Source organism: Rhinatrema bivittatum, chromosome 14 (assembly GCF_901001135.1).
Source record: "Rhinatrema bivittatum chromosome 14, aRhiBiv1.1, whole genome shotgun sequence".
In the NCBI taxonomy this organism is placed as follows: Eukaryota; Metazoa; Chordata; class Amphibia; order Gymnophiona; family Rhinatrematidae; genus Rhinatrema; species Rhinatrema bivittatum.
In genome coordinates, this window is record NC_042628.1 from 24,844,356 (window position 1) to 24,863,590 (window position 19,235).

At 40.8% G+C, this 19,235-nt stretch overlaps 1 protein-coding gene across 14 annotated transcripts in view; it reads right to left on the reverse strand.

Annotated features, from left to right (window-relative positions):
- Positions 1-19,235, reverse strand: part of CLEC16A (C-type lectin domain containing 16A) — a 231,073-nt gene that overhangs the window by 100,360 nt on the left and 111,478 nt on the right. For all 14 annotated transcript variants that reach the window (XM_029576845.1, XM_029576846.1, XM_029576842.1 and 11 more), the window contains one exon: positions 7,665-7,785. In XM_029576845.1, the coding sequence (XP_029432705.1) occupies positions 7,665-7,785 (121 nt within the window). The remainder of the gene's footprint in view (positions 1-7,664; positions 7,786-19,235) is intronic.

Sequence of the window (19,235 nt, forward strand, 5' to 3'; positions counted from 1 at the left end):
TAAAAAAAAAAGAAATATCAATACATCCCATTGACCATCCACATCATAAGTAGGGGGGGAAAAACAAAGGAAATAGGACTCCAACTTCTGTAGGCTGCTAAAAACTGGGACAACCGGACACGCCTTTCCCCCAAATTTTCCAAGGCAACATCTCCTATTCCTGTCTGCCTTCTGCCTACGAGCACTGTACATTTAAGTCCGGCCCTGCCGCTGCCTCCTGGCTAGCTGTGGGTTTAGTCTGCTGCTGTTTCTCTTTTTAGTGCTTCTCTATTGCGGCCTCTGGCAACTTTCCTTCCCTCTCCCCCTGCTGACTGTGTGGAGCCCCAATGTGTTAAAGTGCGCTCTGTTCTGTGCTTATAACTTTTCTCCCAATTTAACAAGAAAACGTGCACACAAAAAGAAAATAAAAATGTGTGAGCCAGATAGCACTCTTCCATGTAAATCCCATGTTAATCCAGGCATTGGCTATTACTCCCCAAGGCAGAGATGCGTAGACTTCACTCAGGTTTTCTTAACACAGGAAATGTAACTCCTGCTCAGAGGTGGAGCAAAGTTTCTGGGGCTTGAGTCAATCTATGGGATTGAACCTGAAGTTCGTGGTCTGTGGGGGTGCTCCATTCCTGCAATTAATGCACATAATTTGTGCACCAATCAGTTTTTCAGCACGCTAAACTTGTTTTATACACATAAATGGATTATTTGATTTAAATTCTGCTTTTCAGGCACTTTGTTGTATGCGCAGAGAAATGCTTTATTTACAGCTCAGGCTTTATGTGCATAAAACAAGTTGTATTCCTAACGCATGTTTTGTGCGCACAGATCATATCTTCCAACCAAAGCTGCAGTATTAGTACTTAGATATCTACCTCACAGGAGGACGTAAGAGCATCCCTTCCTGCTGCTGAGGTACCGGGAGGGTTTGAGTGGCACCCCAATGGTTTCAGGGGTTGGAGGGCAAGATCTGGCACGACAAACTTTTTTTTTTCTTTTTTTAAACTTTAAGGCTGAAAGGATGGAATCTGGCACTAGAGCCCACTACTAATTTATTTTTTAATATTCAGTAAGCTGGCAAGCAGCAAAGTCACCCGAATAACTTTAGCCATGTATATTCAGCAGGAGACTTGTCCTGCTGTAAATGTGGATATTTATTTATTTAAAATTCTTTGCATCCCGCACCCTCCAAAGTTCAGAGTCAGTAATAATGCTACATACATTAATGATAAAACATGGAAATAAAAACATACAATTAAACCTTAATTGGGTAACTTTATCTGGATAACTCCTGCCGGTCACTGGCTTATTGAACATTCACCTCATCCAGAAAACAAAATATTTATTCTGCAAAGAATGAACTTAGAAAATACAATCCTATTAAGGCTGATTTAAGTAGCAATTAATTGGCAAGAAACCAACTTGAAGTTTTATTTGGATCAGAAAGCGTATCTCCCATACCACAATTTCTAGCACCCTAAAGACACACTTGTTTATTTATTTTATTTTTTTTAACAAACATGCCGTTGAGCCTATTAAAATGGGCGAGATGCTTGTGGGTCGCCCGTGGATCGGTCAGAGCTCTCTGTTCCGCGCAGTCAGAGCTGCTCTCTACTGCGCATTCGCGGCACGTCGGTCAGAGCTCATTTATCTATATTTATGATATACTGCACAATCTAAAATTGTCAGTGGTGTATAATAAAAACATACATAGTATTAAAACAAAAATATATATATATATTTATTGATCGCTTCCATTAAAGACAAAATTTACCACAGGTTATCCTTCAGTGTGTCTTGTGAAGGTAAGCATAAGACAGAGCAGGCTAGGAAAACAAAAGGTTGCTATGTTCCTAAGGCAGTGGGTCCTCTCTCCAAAAGCTTAAAATGTAAGCGAACTATGGGCCTCATTAGTAAGCATTTTTCCCATATAGACAGGACAGGAGAAAAACCTTAGTAAATCAGGCCCTATGATGGTGGAAGACATGATTCATGATGGTAGAGGGTGGGATGTGACAAGAATATAAAAGGGAAGGACAATTTACAGCGACTGGAAACATGGCAGAATTAGCATACTTCGAAGGGGTGATAAAAAAGAAGGTTGGTCAGAAAACAAAGCAGAGTGCAAGAGGCAGATAGAAAACGAGGAAGCAATGACGATAAGATACAAAATTAAAGGAGGAGAGTCCAGAACGGAGGAACATGAGAAATCCGAATTTAACACAGAAAAAGTGCAGACTGAACAATAATTCTGGCTGCCACATCAGCTTTTAAGACTGCAGTCTCTTCTGGAGTGCTTAATAACCATTTTTAGCTTTAGTGCAAGCACTCGTATTGAACAGGGGTATAGCATGGGCCAAGACTCAAAATAATGTATTTACCCACAAAAAAAGATGAATTCCTTTCAGTCATTTTCATTTGAAATATGCTGTCGCTTCTAGTCCTTAGTATTTTGCAGTTTCACTAACTTGTCTTGGCATAATGAGTTTTGGTCCATCCTAAAATATACCACTTTTTTTCAAAAGAAAATGACCAGATATTATGAAATCCACCCCCCAGATAAACCTCAGATTATTGTAACCTCCCTTCCCCGCGTCTCAGTCAATGAACACTATATACTGCCCTATATATTCCAAAAAAAAGCATATGAACAGTTTATAAATACTTCAGCATCACTTAAAGTTAGACATTTCACATAAATTACATTGTGTACTATTTATGTCACAAATATCTTTTCTGAAATTCTATGAAACATTATGTTAGCAGCAAGGTCTGTGTAAACTGCACTTTCTAATTAATAAAAAATTCCCTTACACTCAGTCCCTCTGCTAACTGGCATCTAGACACTGACATTGGCAGGCTGCAGCTTTTATCGTAACTTTCAGTACTTCCAGTTGAAGTAGGCAGCTAAAGAACCTGCTTCGCCTACAATCTTTGAACGTTAAAGCTTCAGCACGGATGGACTTCTCTGAATAAAGCAATACAAATGTACTGAAACAAAGAAAAGAGAATACGGAACGGCGGATTTTCAATATGATGAATGTCAATTTAATTAGAAATTAGGCACGTGCATTCATTTTATCCGAATGGGTAAAACAGGATGAATGAGGCTATTTTTGGTTTGTTCCGACTAGAACGAACCAAAAATAGCCTCTTACGAAAATACCTGAAGATTTTCAGGTGTTTTCATTTTCATGTGGGGAGACGCAACATAATAATAAAAAATGGCCTCCTGGAGGCCCTCTAAGCCCCCCCCCCCCCTCCTGTTCCAATAGAAGCCCTAGGGCTACTTTTCTTCCTCTCACAAAATAGATGTGGGCCTGGGCCTAACTGGCTAGGTCCCAGGACCTCTGTAGAGGTGGAAGGGGGGATTGAAGGGCCTCCGGGAGGGACATTTCTCTTGGGTTTTTTTTTTTTTGGTCATTTAATTAAACAAACCAAAAACAATCATGAAATGATAAAACGAACAAATATATTTTTTTTTACTTCACATCCCTAGTATAAATGTAACTTGCACAGCATTTAGCATATTCTTTAAAATAATCTGTGGCAGCCCTTCTTCAATGTCCACCAAACAAACAGAACCTTGGTTTAACACGACATCCAAAATACGACATCCAAAATACGACATCCTTTGGAGGAAAATACTCCCTAACATAATGCTGGGGCACCGTTCCTATACTGGCTCAGAGGAATGGGTGCTTCCCTACCGAGCTGGCAACACCACTTCCCTGAAGCATCCAGAGTTCCAATGAGATCTCTCGGTCAAATACTGGCAGGCTCAACTAGGCCCAGATTTTAAATGGCGTGAAGGGGGAATGGCTGTTCCCACTCACCCAGAAGTAATCAGAGGTTCAGAGAGACCAAAACATGTCCCCCCCCCATTCATTACCCTGCCCAGATCCTCCCCTCACTCCTGCCACGTGACCCGTGGAGCGGTGCCGGGTCCATCGCTCTACAGGACAAGAGGTGCTGCAGTGGCAGGGCCTGGATGGAGGCACGGCAGCAACAGCAGAACTCCGGTGCCTATGAGAAATTTGGCACCAGAGGCAGACGCCAACATTGCCTGTGCCTAAATCCAGGACCAGGCTCAACCATGCCCATCTTCTGCTACCTGTACTAGAGGCAACATGGCTGCATAATAAAACAATCTTCAGGAATGCTTTCTTCTATTTTTACCGACGCTATGCTGTCACTCTTCTGCTGTTTAAGACATATTCAGATTTTTCAATATATTATGTTACTGCCGAAAGTTCTTTTCACTTAACTATGTAGCAATGCTCAAACATTACTTTGATGCAGTATCTCAACACTGCCAACAAAAATGCGGGCTATATTGAAAGGTTTATGTATAGAGCATTATGAAATGGAACTGCACATCATCTGATTAAAAAATGTTATTTACAATATTAAGATTTCATGTGAGGGGTTTCTATTCTGCTTTCTGCCAAAGGCACAGTACATGGAGAATGCGAGGCATTTGGAACCTGGGGAGGGTGGGGGTGAACCGGAGGATATTGGACTCATTGCCTCATATTCTCTGCTGGGTCCCTACTGGCAGAGGGGCGGCTTTTCATCTGGTCAGTGGATTTTAATTTAATTTTTGATCCAGTCACTAGTGGGGGAGACAGTCATTTCTGCCATGGCTGTGACGTTAGTACATGCTACGGGCTAAGAATTTCTTGGTTTCACCAGGTAGCTCTCTGATCCTTACTGGGCCCAATCAGGATGCTTAACCTCAATAATCACTAAGGGCCGGATTCTAAGAGGTACGCGCGGGCGTAGATTTGTGCGCGCAACCCGATGTGCACAAATGTATGCCCGATTTTATAACATGCGTGTGCAGCTGCGCGCATGCTATAAAATCTGGGGTCGGTGCGCGTCAGGGGGTGCATACTTGTGCGTGCCGAGCCCTAGGGGGAGCCCCGATGGCTTTCCCCATTTCCTCAGAGGCCGCTCTGAAATCGGAGTGGCCTCTGAGAGAACTTTCCTTCCGCCCCCCTCCACCTTCCTCTCCCTTCCCCTACCTAACCCGCCCCCCAGCCCTATCTAAACCCCACTCCAACCTTTATTTAATAAGTTGCGCCTGCCTCTGGGCTGGCGTAGGTTGCGCGCGCCGGCCAAGTGCTGGCACGCGATCCCCCGGCACGGCCGCTGTGCCGGAGGCCTTGTCCCGCCCCGCCCCTTTCACAAAGCCCCGGGACACACGCGCGTCCCGGTGCTTGTGCGCGTCGCCGGGCCTATGCAGAATAGGCTCGGCGCGCGTAACCCTTTGAAAATCTGGCCCTAAGCAGTAGGAGGGCAGCCAGAAATGTAGATCTTAAACTTCCTATACAAAAGCAGATGGGAAAAATGTTTTTCTTAAAAAAGTTTTTTTTTGTTTTGTTTTCAAAGGGTGCACTGCACTGTAATATAACAAAATACCAATAATTTCAATATACCTACAGTTTGCTGGCTATGTTGAAATAATGCTTTAAATGAACACATCTGCTGTGCTGTTTCAGTGTTGCAACCCAGTTCCTAACTCTTAACACTAGAATTGTTTGATTGAATCTATTGCAGTGAACGCCATAATATATAGTATTAAATCAAGTTCAGATACAGACAATGCTGCCAGTAAATGCTTAACAAGGAAGCAGCTTGATCGGACTCTGATAAATTATCTTGACTGGCAGTCTGTAATCTATTAAAACTGACAGTCAAATTTCTCATACATTTATTATACTAAACTTAATCCATATGATGTTTACTGGTATGTTTGTGGGCTTGTATGTCTGTATTTATATATAAATGAAATGTCGATATCCACCAAGTTTCAATTGAAACCTAGTAATTCATGTCTCATGAATGTATATGTAGATATATGAAATGGGCCTATATTCAGACAACAACCAACAAGGACTTTCAGACAACAACCAACAAGGACTGAATTGCACAGGCTGGGTAAACAAATAAGCATGGGAGTAGCTTGCTTATTGCGGCAGTTACTACCCCTAACCAATTAAGCTTGGTGCTTCACTTAGATGCAGCTCCAGCAGTGCTCTCTACATCAATGGCGGGAGTGAAAGGTAACTAGAACCAAAAAGTTACTAATAAGGGCCAAGAGTAACAGATAAGTATGAGAAAAAATAAGTGTGAAAGCTTGCTGGGCAGACTGGATGGACCATTTGGTCTTCTTCTGCCATCAATTCTATGTTTTTATGTATATATATTATATACATACATACACACACATTCAAATTTAATATGCCTACATCTTCATATAAAAGACATGACTTTATAAGCTGCAATAACATGATGAAATCAGGAAAGTATCGAAGTTTCATGTTAATGCTGGACATTTCCCAGCACACACATTAATAAATACTCAGCCCATTAAGAATTACCATTTTTTAAATTCTCTTATGTTTGTATTTGCTTGGGTATTTTTCCCTTCCTTACAAACCATTCAGCGTAGGTTACAATAAAAACAAATATTTCAGTTAACACACAATAAACACAACCTACAATAAAAACAGCAGCAATAGTAGTAATGCAATACCAGGCCTCTAAAAGCCTTCCCAGAAAGAGCTTTTCCCAAAACCTCCCCTCTAACCTGAGTCAAACAAAAAAAGTTTCAAAGCTTTTCTAAAGGTAAGAGCTCTGATAACAGAGACACTAACTGTGACAAATTATTCCACCCCTGGGATTGTACAAGAAAACGTATGGTACCAAGCAGCAGCCAAACTCAACAGCTTGACTGACGGAACCTCCAGATTTTTCCCTTGGGAACACAATGCACCAACTGCTCCACCAATACAATGGACCCAATGCATGGCCAAAGTTAAGGTTTTCAAACTGACCTGCTGACTAATTGGAAACCAATGTATTGAGTTTACGAAGAGCACAAGATCGACTCTCAGCCTTGCCTGGATCACCCTTCTGACTACAGTTTCTGGATTAACTCCAATGCTCTAAATTATAGGGCAGTGCTCTGATCCTCTAGTGACATGACTGCAAATTTGCTTACTATAAACAGCGTTTTCCATAGATAGGATGAATTAGCCATTAAATCTGGGTGATGACGAACAAGCTTGTCTCTCCAAGCTAGTAGAGCTTTGAACTATACTGAGCATATGCGATCCCTACTGCCAAGGGTAGGCCACTGAGCTACTTAGGATTACAGTGGTATACTGCATGAATGAGAGCTTGGGGAAAACCCTGGTATACCATAGTACAGTCAGGGTACTGAGTTCTTAGGATGTCATATGCTATATCAGTTTATTAAAGCTTGCAGACTGAAATATAAGAAGGGAACATTTTCCATCAAGTCAAACAATGGTTTATAATACCTTCACTTTGGGTGTCTCAAACAACACGATCGTGAGAGCGATTGTTGAAGGCTCACAATGAGCTGAAAGCTCAGGAATTGCAGAAAAGTTTATTGGATGGACAAAAACTCCCCCTGAAAATAATTCACAATTATATGGACGTTTATTGGAAAAAAACCCCAAATACAAGACAGATCTCCTTTAAGTAGTGATTCAAGGGTGTATGGAAACTCAAGGACCATTTCATCACAGCCTATCAAGATAGCAATGTCTAGCTGAGGTCTTTTAAAAAAGCAGAAATTCTAAGAAGTGCAAAGAAACCTTCTGCTAAGCATTGTAATGTAGAAAATAAAAGTGCCTTACTCAGGTCTAAAACATCGTCGGTTTTTATAAGATCCTCTTCCCTGGTCAGTGGTAACTGCGTCTCTGGTTCATCTCGCAGCTGGAGTGACAGCGATCGCAGCATGAAGAAAACTCGAATTGCCTAGAGAAAGATAAAGGGAATATTAACCAATTCTATAGTCTTGGAGATGAGGGATGAGAAAATTGTGACGTCAGCCATCAGGAATAGGTGCTCAAGAAATAAAGCTTCTTGATGAGTTGACAAAAGTGTGAAATATAAGTAGCTGATTGGTTGGTAAGTGCCTTTAAATCATTCCTTGCTCTGTATTTCAGTCGATGTGAATAAGATGTTAACATACAAATACATGGTGACTGACAGAATAAACTGCACCCAAAAAAAAGAGTTTGCCTTGAAACACAATGTCATGTTGGGCTGTTTGGCTATGTAAAGGGAAGTTAATGTTCTCTCCAAAGATTTTTGCTTATATTTTTAAATGCAAAAGTTAACAAAAATTAAAAAAAAAATTTTTTTTGGTATTTATGTTTGGCCTATGATTAAAATGTTGAGCTCTACTGGGTGAGAAAGTGATACCCTCTAGCTCCTAATATGATGGTCCTCACAAAAGACACCACTGACACAAAGATTGCTATTGGGGTTGAAAATGTAGGAATAACCATTGTGAACTCTTTGTTTTGGTTTGGATGTAATTGATTTACATTTTATTCTGGACATTTAACATTATCTCTATGTGTTTGTTTCAAAAGGTTTCTTGAAAAAATGTTAGGACAACAGCATTTACCAGCATTTTTACAGACATTAAAATTCTTTTCACAGAAATATAAAACATACAGGGTCATTCATCAAAATGCGTTATAGCGTTAACATCATAATGCACGTGATGATAATGGTATCGCACGGCACGAATGCAAATTTCAGGAAGGGGAGGGATTAGGGAGGAGTTTGGGTGAGAATTATGAAAATGAAGGACAATATTGCACGGTTTTAACACTGGAAATAACTACACCTTTTTTTCCTGGCATTAAGCTGTGTGATCTCGATAAATTTTTAGAATTGCATTTCAGCCATTTCTGGCCTTGGGAGAGGGAGTGGAGGGGAGAGAGAGAGAGAGAGAGAGAGAGAGAGACTGAGACTTTGGGGAGGCCTTCACTGTAAGCAACTATTTATATGTCTATAGGAGGGTCATCTAATAGCTCGAGCTGTTGGTGGTGGTTTAGGGGCCAGTTTATTAAGCAGAGTGAGACGTACGAACAGCACAGTACACCTCAGTGATGATTTGACTTCATTTGGAGTGAGGAAAGTCTCACAAAGATGAAATTTTGTACTATGTTATCTCGCCCTAGCTTGATGGTACCATGTTATAGAGTCCATCAAGCTAGGGTGAGAGAACATAGCACAAATAGATATAAGCAGCGCTGTACAGATACACCTAAGAGAGAGTCCCTGCTCCATGGAGCTTACAATCTAGTCAAGACAAATATACATGACGAACTACTCGACAATCACAGTCAGTGAACTAAAGGAAAGTTCTCCAACAGCTAAAGCCTTTCCAATACAGAAAGATGTTGCTGGAATTTTGGGGAATCTATAATAGCCAGAGTTTTGTAAAAAAAAAAAAAAAAAAAAAAAAAAAAATATATATATATATATATATATATATATATATATAGAGAGAGAGAGAGAGAGAGAGAGAGAGAGAGAGAGTTAGAAAAAATGAATCTGCAACTATCTGATGAAAAATATTTACTGCACACTGAAGTTTCTTCACATTAAGATAGAGCTCATCTAGATTTTTTCTCCAGCATAGTGAGTATTGTGTCTAGAATCTCTAAACATTAACTCAATAGAGAAATACAGACAAGAGCAGTAAACCGATATGATATTCCCAATGAATGTCGGAATACAAGAATCATTAAATAAATAAAATATAGTTCCAGGAACTTTATGTTGCCAGTGTAGTTGTGAATGATTAGACATTTTTTTTACATCCTTGAGCAATTAACTATGAGGCAAAAACAGTGGAATGGAAGCACCTGCAATGTCAGCCAAGAGCTGCAACCTACTAGCCACCAGTATGAAAAACACAAGCCAAGCAACTGAGGGAACAATAAACACTAGAAAAATGCAAAAGGTAAAAGAGGCTCTCTGCCAAATTTTCAAAATGTTGAAAGCCCCCCAGTCACTTACTCTGACACAGAAATACAGTACATTCCTTATTAAATGAACCTATTGTCAATTATTGCTATTGTTAGCTGAACAAAACACATATTTACGGATCATTGTGTAGCAGCAAAACGAGAAATATATCATTTTAGCACAATTAGTTTTCGAAAGAAATGAAATCTTGCTGTCTCACAAAGTATCCAAGCCGTTAGCTTTTTATATATTAAGACAAAATATTTACATGACTACACGGCAGTTCTCCCAGGAAATCTTAACTTTTAAGACAATAAAGGATATTCACAAAAATTTCAGTTCATTAACAAACAGCCAACAATTCTGAGGGAGAACGGCCAGATTACTTCCTTGCAGAACAGTCAAACAATACTCACATAATAATGCAATAATAAATGTATATTTATTTAAAGGTATATTCCCTTTTCTACTGGCATAAATTACAAATATGGAAACCACATATCAAGCTTGAAGGCTGGCAAAACACCAAGCCACTGCTGTTCATTTGTTTCCTGTCAAGGAAAGCATCCCACTATCCTCTTTAGTGACATTAACTACTCTGTTATTTAAGTCACACAATCAGAAGCTCCAGCGAGATTCTGTTTGCAACAAAATCCATTCAAGAATAGGATCTAATAGACCATAGTCAGCTGAAAGAAGAAGGAGTTTCAAAGTAGGTAAGAACAGGGGAAAGGCACAGTGTGAGCATAAGTAGACAAATGAAGGGGTGCACGGATGATAAAGGCCTGTGCTACTGCAATAAATACAGTAAATGTCCAACCCCCATGCAAGACTTTGGGTCTCAGGATTTTCTCCCATTCTGTGTTTATGGGAGGAAAAAACACACTTAATCACCCCTTTATTTTATATTATATAATGCAATAACCAACACTTAAACTTGAAGTAAACAGTGTGCAGATCATGTATCCAGTAATATATTACTCGGCAAATTTCAGGCCAGGATACAGTGTACATCTTCCACGTCATGTTTGCTTAAAATAAACTTGCTTCCATTGTATTCTGCACAGTAGTTCAGTAACACACACAGCAAACAATAAGAGCTTAAAATATCACTTTTTTGTTGAGAATATTCAGGTCTGATTTCCCTATAGCATGTCAAATTATGAGGTGCTTTATAAGATTATTCTCTGATTGACCACAAGTTAAAGTTTAATAGTTCTAAATCTGAGGCTCTTTGGACTGGTAAAGCAGAATAAGCACATAAGAAATTGCCATGCTGGGTCAGACCAAGGGTCCATCAAGCCCAGCATCCTGTTTCCAACAGTGGCCAATCCAGGCCATAAGAACCTGGCAATTACCCAAACACCAAGATCATCCCATGCTACTGATGCCAGTAATAGCAGAGGCCATTCCCTAAGTCAATTTTATTAATAGCAGTTAATGGACTTCTCCTCCAAGAACTTATCCAAACCTTTTTTGAACCCAGCCTCACTAACTGCACTAACCACATCCTCTGGCAACAAATTCCAGAGCTTAATTGTGTGTTGAGTGAAAAAGAATTTTCTCCGATTAGTCTTAAATGTGCTACTTGCTAACTTCATGGAATGCCCCCTAGTCCTTCTATTATTCGAAAATGTAAATAACTGATTCACATCTACTCGTTCAAGACCTCTCATGATCTTAAAGACTTCTATCATATCCCCCCTCAGCCGTCTCTTCTCCAAGCTGAACAGTCCTAACCTCTTCAGCCTTTCCTCATGGGGGAGCTGTTCCATCCCCTTTATCATTTTGGTAGCCCTTCTCTGTACCTTCTCCATCGCAACTATATCTTTTTTGAGATGCGGCGACCAGAATTGTACACAGTATTCAAGGTGCGGTCTCACCATGGAGCGATACAAAGGCATTATGACATTTTCCGTTTTATTCACCATTCCCTTTCTAATAACTCCCAACATTCTGTTTGCTTTTTTGACTGCTGCAGCCATGTGTCATTCAGACAAGAACCTGAGGGTTATACTGGACACTAAATTGACTAATCCAGAATACATTGCTTCTATGACTAAACCTGTGTTTTGTTCTCTTACATTAATTGATCCTCTTTGTCTATGCTTAGATATATGATTTAATTAAAGTTGCTTTGGCACTTCTAATTCCTAAATTATATTACTGTAATACAGCTCTGAGTGACCTTCCTCCAAAATCTATTAAGTGGCTTCAAATTATTCAGAATATGGCAGCCAAAATTCTGCCATATTCCATTTCCTGACTGTTGAAGAGTCTACACTAGTTACCTGTTCAAGGTAGGATTGAGTTGAAGGTTATCATTGTGACCTTTAATGCTCTTCAGGGATTGGCATCTAGTTATCTCCAGGATAAAACTTTGTAGTTCCGGGTCACAGTGCCAATTTAGATATCACAGAGAGAACTCCTGGTTATTCCAAGTAAAGCAGAAGTTCAACTGGTTTGAACAACAGATCTCGCCTTTCCTGAAATTTCTTCTAGACTTTGGAATGCTCTTCCTGTTGATTTATGGTTTCAAAGATTCCTATTCTTTCTAAAAGATGTAATAACATGCGAGCGGTCTTTTGTTTGCCAGAGGACAGAGCAGCCTGGACTCTGGACTTTCTCCACAGTCTCAGCTTTATTTATAATATAAAACTGAAAGACAGGACGAAAAGGTCTGCTTACATCAGCAGTGCTAAATCAAAAGGTCCCAGCAAGAGGTCTGTCTGGAAGTAGGAACGACCTTCACATCTCTTACTCCCCTGGGACCAGACCTCCCTGCTGGGCTGGCTTAAGGTGAACCAGTCCAAATGCTTAATATACTCTCCTTTACAAAAGACTTGGAAACCTAGCTCTTTCGAGAGATTTTTTTTCCCCTGAGGTTACCTCGGTTTTTGCCAAAGGGCTTTTTCTCTGTGGGCTGCCATACAGAATAACGTGGATGTTAGGGGTGGGAGGGGTTAATATGCAGAGTAAGTATATTAAACTTTTATGACATTGTTTAAGGACTTTTATGTTTTGTTACTTTATCTTCTGAACAAAACTGTTGTAAATTGCCATGAGTTGTTTGACTGGATACAGTGATAAATACATGTAAACAGCTGGTGTTGATTAAAAATGCACTAACCGTAGAGAGGACATTGTCGTTTATAGAGGATGCATATTAGGCACAAACCTGATAAGTGTTTAGCTCTCAAAAGCTAACCAGAAATGTATTACAGAGATATCACCTACAGCATGCTTATTTTGATTTCTGCATATTCAACATCAATTGTGTCATGCTTTTCCATCAAAAGAACTCAAAGTGAGTTAAAATAGAACAAAAATATACAGTATGGGATAGTAGCATCAATATGATTAGCATCAGGTGAAACAGACATGAGTACAATTGTACTGCAATTAGGGCAGGTAACACTTGGGGTGGGTTAATGAGGTCAGAGGAACACAACTAATGAAGCATAGGTCAGAGATATACAATTACAGGCCGATTCAGAAAAACACGCGGGAGAGTGGGCAAACGCCCGCTCTCCCGGCGCGCGCACAGGCCACTCTCCTGTGCGCGCGATTCAGGAGGGTGGCCTATGCAAATTAGGGCCCGCGGTAAAAGGAGGCGTAGGGACACTAGTGCGTCCCTAGTGCCTCCTTTTTGACAGGAGCGGCGGCTGTCAGCGGGTTTGACAGCCGACGCTCAATTTTGCCGGCGTTGGTTCCCAAACCCGCTGACAGCCACGGTTTCGGAAAACAGACGCTGGCATAACTGAGCGTCCGTCTTCCGACCCACGGGCCAATTTAAAATTATTTATTTATTTTTACTTTTGGGGCCTCAGACTTTTCTGTGCACTTCCCCGGCACCGGCAGAAATTAACACCAGCCTTTGGGCAGGCGTTAATTTCTGAAAGTAAAATATGGGGCTTGGCTGCACATTTTACTTTCTGAATCGCGCGGGAATAACTAATAGGGCCATCAACATGAGCTGGAGTGCGATGACCGTCCCCCATCATGATAACCTTATATCAGTTATGGAGGAAAGATTTAAACCAATTCAATACCAGACCATCCATTCCCAAAGCTCTTAGGGGGAAGATTAGGACATTGTAGACTACAATGTCGAAGACCGCAGAAAGTTAGCGTACCAATGGAGCTCCCTGATCACCATCCAAGCACCAGCGTAGTTTGTCAAACAGGCTTACTAGTACTGTCTTGGTGCTGAATTAAGGCCTGAAGCCAAACTGAAATGATTGAAGGGAATTTGTGTTTGAAAGAAAGTTGCTTTTTCAATGATCTTTCCTTCTATAACTTAGAGACCGACTGGTAGTGCTTATATCATTCAGGTGAAGGTTTGGGGTTTTTTTTTTATTTTTAGGATTGGTCTATTACTTTCTTTAGGCAGTCTGGTAGGTGACCTGTGACCAGTGGGGAATTTACAATGGACTCTGGAGATGATCATGTTATCCATTTTTGGCCTGCTTGATTAACCAGGAGCGTCAAAGGTCCTCCTGGCAGGATGGTGCTTTGAGGGAGAAGAGGAGAGAGTGTTCATATTCAAGTGGACTAACAGCAGCCACACTCTTTTACTCTAAATGTAGAAATTAAAGCTCAGTACAGGGATGGTATGGTGACGATGGAAGATTGGAACAGCAGTTTTACTGCCTCTTTCAAAGTCCTAAATCTAATGGTTTTGGGTTTTTTTTTTGCACTGGTTCATGTATACTACGTTCATAGAGAAGCATGAATGTGAAACTTTTATGCTAATGTTTTTCCTATGTGGGTAGCTGTGGTGTTCGGTGAAATGTGCATTGTGGTAGCTTACAGGGTTTTATGCCATTTTCTCCTTTTTGAGTTTCTGTTGAAGCTTACTTATCAATCTCTGCGTCAGGTTACCAAGCTATAATGTAACCTGCAACTTCCTGGCATATACAGACAACTTCAAGCCTAACTGATTCTGAACTATTTAACTGCATTGTCTCTTCATGGACCTGAAGAAGGGAACACAGCTCTCAAAAACTTGTCCCGGATGTAATGTCCAATAAAATCTTGTTACCTATAACTCCCAACTCCAAGCTCTGCACTTTCCATTTGCTCTGCCATATGAACAGAATACTTGATTAGGTAGGGGCATCATGCTTCCTCTCTGGCCATATTCAAGTCCAGTCTAAAACCTTATCTTTCTAAGACTGCTGTTAAATCTAAACACTTCCCACAGACTCTTGCTTGTCGTATACGTTGGTCTTACCTAAACTGAAAGCTCCATGGAGCAAGGACTGCCTTTGATATGTATCTGTACGGCACGGCGTGTGTCTAGCAGTGCTTTACCGGTAGAAGCAGTGGTAGTAACACAATTGTTGACCTTTAGTGTTACACACTCAAGTGGGCCAACATGCCAACTGCAATATTTGTACTTTATTGGTAAATCTGAAATGTTTTAATCTACCACCATAAAATTCTCCTGTGTGTAGTCAGCTTCAGAAAGGTAATCCAAATTACACCATATACATAGTTAATCTGATTGGCCCTGTTCAGGTATGTCATGACATCTCAATCATACACAGAAAGATACCATTACGTAACAGAACCTAAGATACTACTCGCATGGTTTCAAAATTTGTACTCGATAAGGGTGGTAATTACTATTTACCATATTGACTTTTAAATCACTATACAATGTTTGGAGATAGAGTTTTATTTTAAGGCAGTTCTTCAGCACAGGGGTATGTAAACTCTACCAAGAAAAACAGTCAGCTGGTTGCTCTGATTAAGCATGGCAACACTATGGAGGTGGTTTGCTTAGGCTTAGGGATGGAGGGAAGATTAGCTGCTGCTACTGTGGCGGCTCCCGCTGGCCAACGAGTGTCACAGAGGGTGCGTCTCAAAAAGCACCCTCCCGTTTTAGAGTCAGAAAGAGTTCGTTCTGCTTGCTTACAACACTGTCCTTAGAGAGAGGGGCAAAGGCTGCCAATGGAGAAAGTGGAGAGGGGGGAGGAAAGCTACTTACCCCCCAAGTTTCCAGTACTGGAATATTTTCCTAATTTTAACTGTTGGTAAAGTCATATTAAAGAGAAAATAGAGCTTGCTTGCTCAAAGTCAGTAAAGTTTAGCTCTGCAGAATTAGAGACTAGAAAAATGTATTGTGGGACAATTTGAAAGTCAGCAGGGAGATTGCAGGTCCATGAATACTTTGCACCCATTAACTCATTTTCAAAGAAAATCGAGGCTAGAGTGGCTACGGGTACAAAAAGTATCTGGGGACTTTGCACCTGCTTTTCCAAAGATGCAAAGTTTATGCAAAACAAATTCCCAGCAGGTACTTTTTTCACTTCCCTGTCCTAACCCCACCCTTTCTAGCACTGTGAGGCAATGCGTGTACCTCTGGGCCCATTGAAGTGGTAATCTAATCCCATTAATCATGATTAATGTGGCTAGAATCTGCTGAAAATGGTCTTCCCTATGTTAGGGAAGCAAATAAAGTCATGAAAGGCGCAGAGTTCTCAAACCAATACTCGAGTGCGTTGCTTCAATGAAGAAACTTCTACATCTGAAGTGCGATCCGCGTTAGCAGGATCAGGGCGCCTCTCTGAAAGGGGCAGAGATGGCGTGCAGTGGCAGGCGTGTTATTGCCACTCGCTTGGTGCGGGGGGGGGGGCGGGAGAGGCAGGGTCACCCGCTGTTTCTGCACAGGGCATTCGATTCTCCAGCTTAGGCACTGTACCAGGGGGGAAAGTGGAACTCGTAGTTTTGTTTTTCATCTTTTTCAGGTCTTTGTGGTCCAATGATGAAGAAAGTGAAAGGTACCAAACAAAGAAAAACCACAATAAAAGTTTGCGCTCGTCAGGCATTGCATGCAAAATGTTTCAAGCTAATACAGATGGCCTTCCTGTGAACACCAGATGGGGAGGTGCTTCCAGGAACCTGAAAAGAAAAGGGCAGTGAGAATCTGCTCCATTTTATGTAACAAAAGGAGCTGCCAGCAGACCACCGAGGCTAGAAACGCAAACATTTAACAAAAATGTGGGAAATGGAGTCTCCGTAATGTTTAAACTTTCCATGTTTATGACACAATGCCTATTGAGAAATGTCCTAAATAGCTGCCTATTTGAATAATTTCAGTGTTCACGAATAAGGGGGCTCCAAACTTGCCAAGAGGATTCTATTCTGGCCTGAAAAATGTTTGCTAATCAGTCATCTGTGCTCTGGCATTCTCACGACAGCAGGTATTCTGAAGAAAGTTCAAAAATGATACCCTTCTCACCCCAAAGTTCTTGCCCTGCTGTTAATTACCTCCTATTCTCAACTGTCTCATTCATGCACCACAGTTCAACCCAGCAAGGGATCGTGCGGACACATTAACCTATACCGGCTGCCTCGAGGAAAGGGAAGAGTGGCTGTATACAGCACAGAGAAGGGAAGGCAAAATATTTCCCTAGCCTGAAAAACGCTGCCTCCACTAAATGCAAAATTCAAAAGTGGCCTTTTTTGTTTGCTTTCCTTAGAAACAAGGGTACATCAGCCCCCTGCAAGGTGTGCTTAAGGCAAGAACAGCAAATGCCATTAGATCAAACGTTCACAAAACTGCACCTTTTCTTACATTTTATTCAGAGAATAGATCAACAGGTCACCAAATGTACAGAACATCTTTGTGCAAGAGACACAAGCACTGCGATGCTACCAGCTGGCTCAAGAATGCACCTGTGGCAGATTCCAGAGGGACCCGTGATCTGTGCCTCTCAGCCAGAGGATTCTCACAGCAGGGAAGACCACGGTGAATTAAGGCTACAGCCCAGGTACAGCAGGCTCTCACCGAGCTGGAAGCCCAACGGAACAGGCGAAAGCACCGGGCCCAAAATAATTCAACAAGAAACTTGTGAACGCATTACTCTGAAAAATACATGCACACATATGGGGAACGCAAACAAAAAAAAAACCAACCCAAGAATTAGCACAGGTCTGACGCTTGGGAGCAGTAGAACCAACTGGCAAAGCTTTAACCCTCAGTTGCAACTGACCATCACGTACCTCTCAAACATTCATTTAAATCCTGGTTAAAAATAAAAGTGATTGTATATTTTAAGGCAACTGCATTATGAATCAAGCGGCTTGATTTCTCACAACAGTTTTACATACAACAGTTAATAAATGAGCTAGAAAATTAATGTAGCCAGAATGGCTGCCAGGATCATAAAACCCTCACGATGGAGTCAGACAGAGCTCAGTGGTAAGGAAAGAGTAACCCAAACTGAAGCAGCTGAAGGTAGGCTTCCTAATAATGATTTCAAAAGCAAAAGATCTCCTTTTGGTAGCAGGGCTGTCAAAACATTCTGTGAGCACAACAGGATATCACAAGATTTACTGCTTAGGCTGTAACAACTCCCATTTCCCGCAAAAAAAAACAAACCCAAAAGAAACCCTTCATGAAAGAGCTCTTGCAGAATAAGCCAAAATTCTACTTGGACTTCTTGATTACAGCAATACTGCAATAAAAGTCTCATTGCAAAGGATAATTTCTGAATTATTTTTCATGTATTGGTTATACAAATTCTGACACCCTTTTTGTAAGTGCATCATATACGATTACTTCCTGTTATTTCTTGAATATTATCCACCTCGCGTCTTACCTATGAAAAAGGCGGAATATCTGAGGACAAATAAGCTGTGGAACAGATATGGTTATTGTTTAAAATCGCTGCTCACACATCAGCGTTCTCTACAAACTTCCGGTCAGTACAGTTTAGTCGTGCCTCCGTTTAAGGTGATCCGTTTAACTGAAACTGGAGCACATGCTGCTGGAGTTGCAGGCCTGTTCCTTTGCAAATCTCTGTCTTCGAAGCGTTATTTAGAAGAATTAGGTAGTGTTTTCTAAAAAGCTTCAAGCATTCTATTTCACTCAGGCTATTAGTGCTGGTTAATCCTTCCTGTTTAGAATGTTATTGGTTTTAGTGATTTGTTGTTTACATGAGATATATATATATTTTATTTTGTTACATTTATGTTATTTTTATGTATTATTAATATCTATTTTTGACTTTGTAATTCACTGGACACAATCATTTTAAGATCAATGGAATATATGTTTTAAATAAAATAAGGACGATAGAAGGCAATAATTAAAACCTTTTTAAGCTAGTACATGTGTGTTTATGGATGTAAAAATGCAGGTGGAATACTATTTGCCCCCCTTCCCAGTGCAGGTAAAAGTCTGTACACTGTTCACAGCATGTGAAAAAAGGGGATTGTGGGAGTGAACGTATTGGCGAACATTTCATTTGAAAATCTCGGTGTGTATTTTCATGAGCTTTTAAGGCAGGTACTAATTATGTGGGTTCTTCCCCTTCTGGCCTGGGGAGTACCTGTGGGCTGGAAGCCCCCCCCCCCCCCCCCCCCGCAAACTTGTACTATTACCCTCACAGTGTCTGGTGTTATTACATTCCTTTCAATCATTT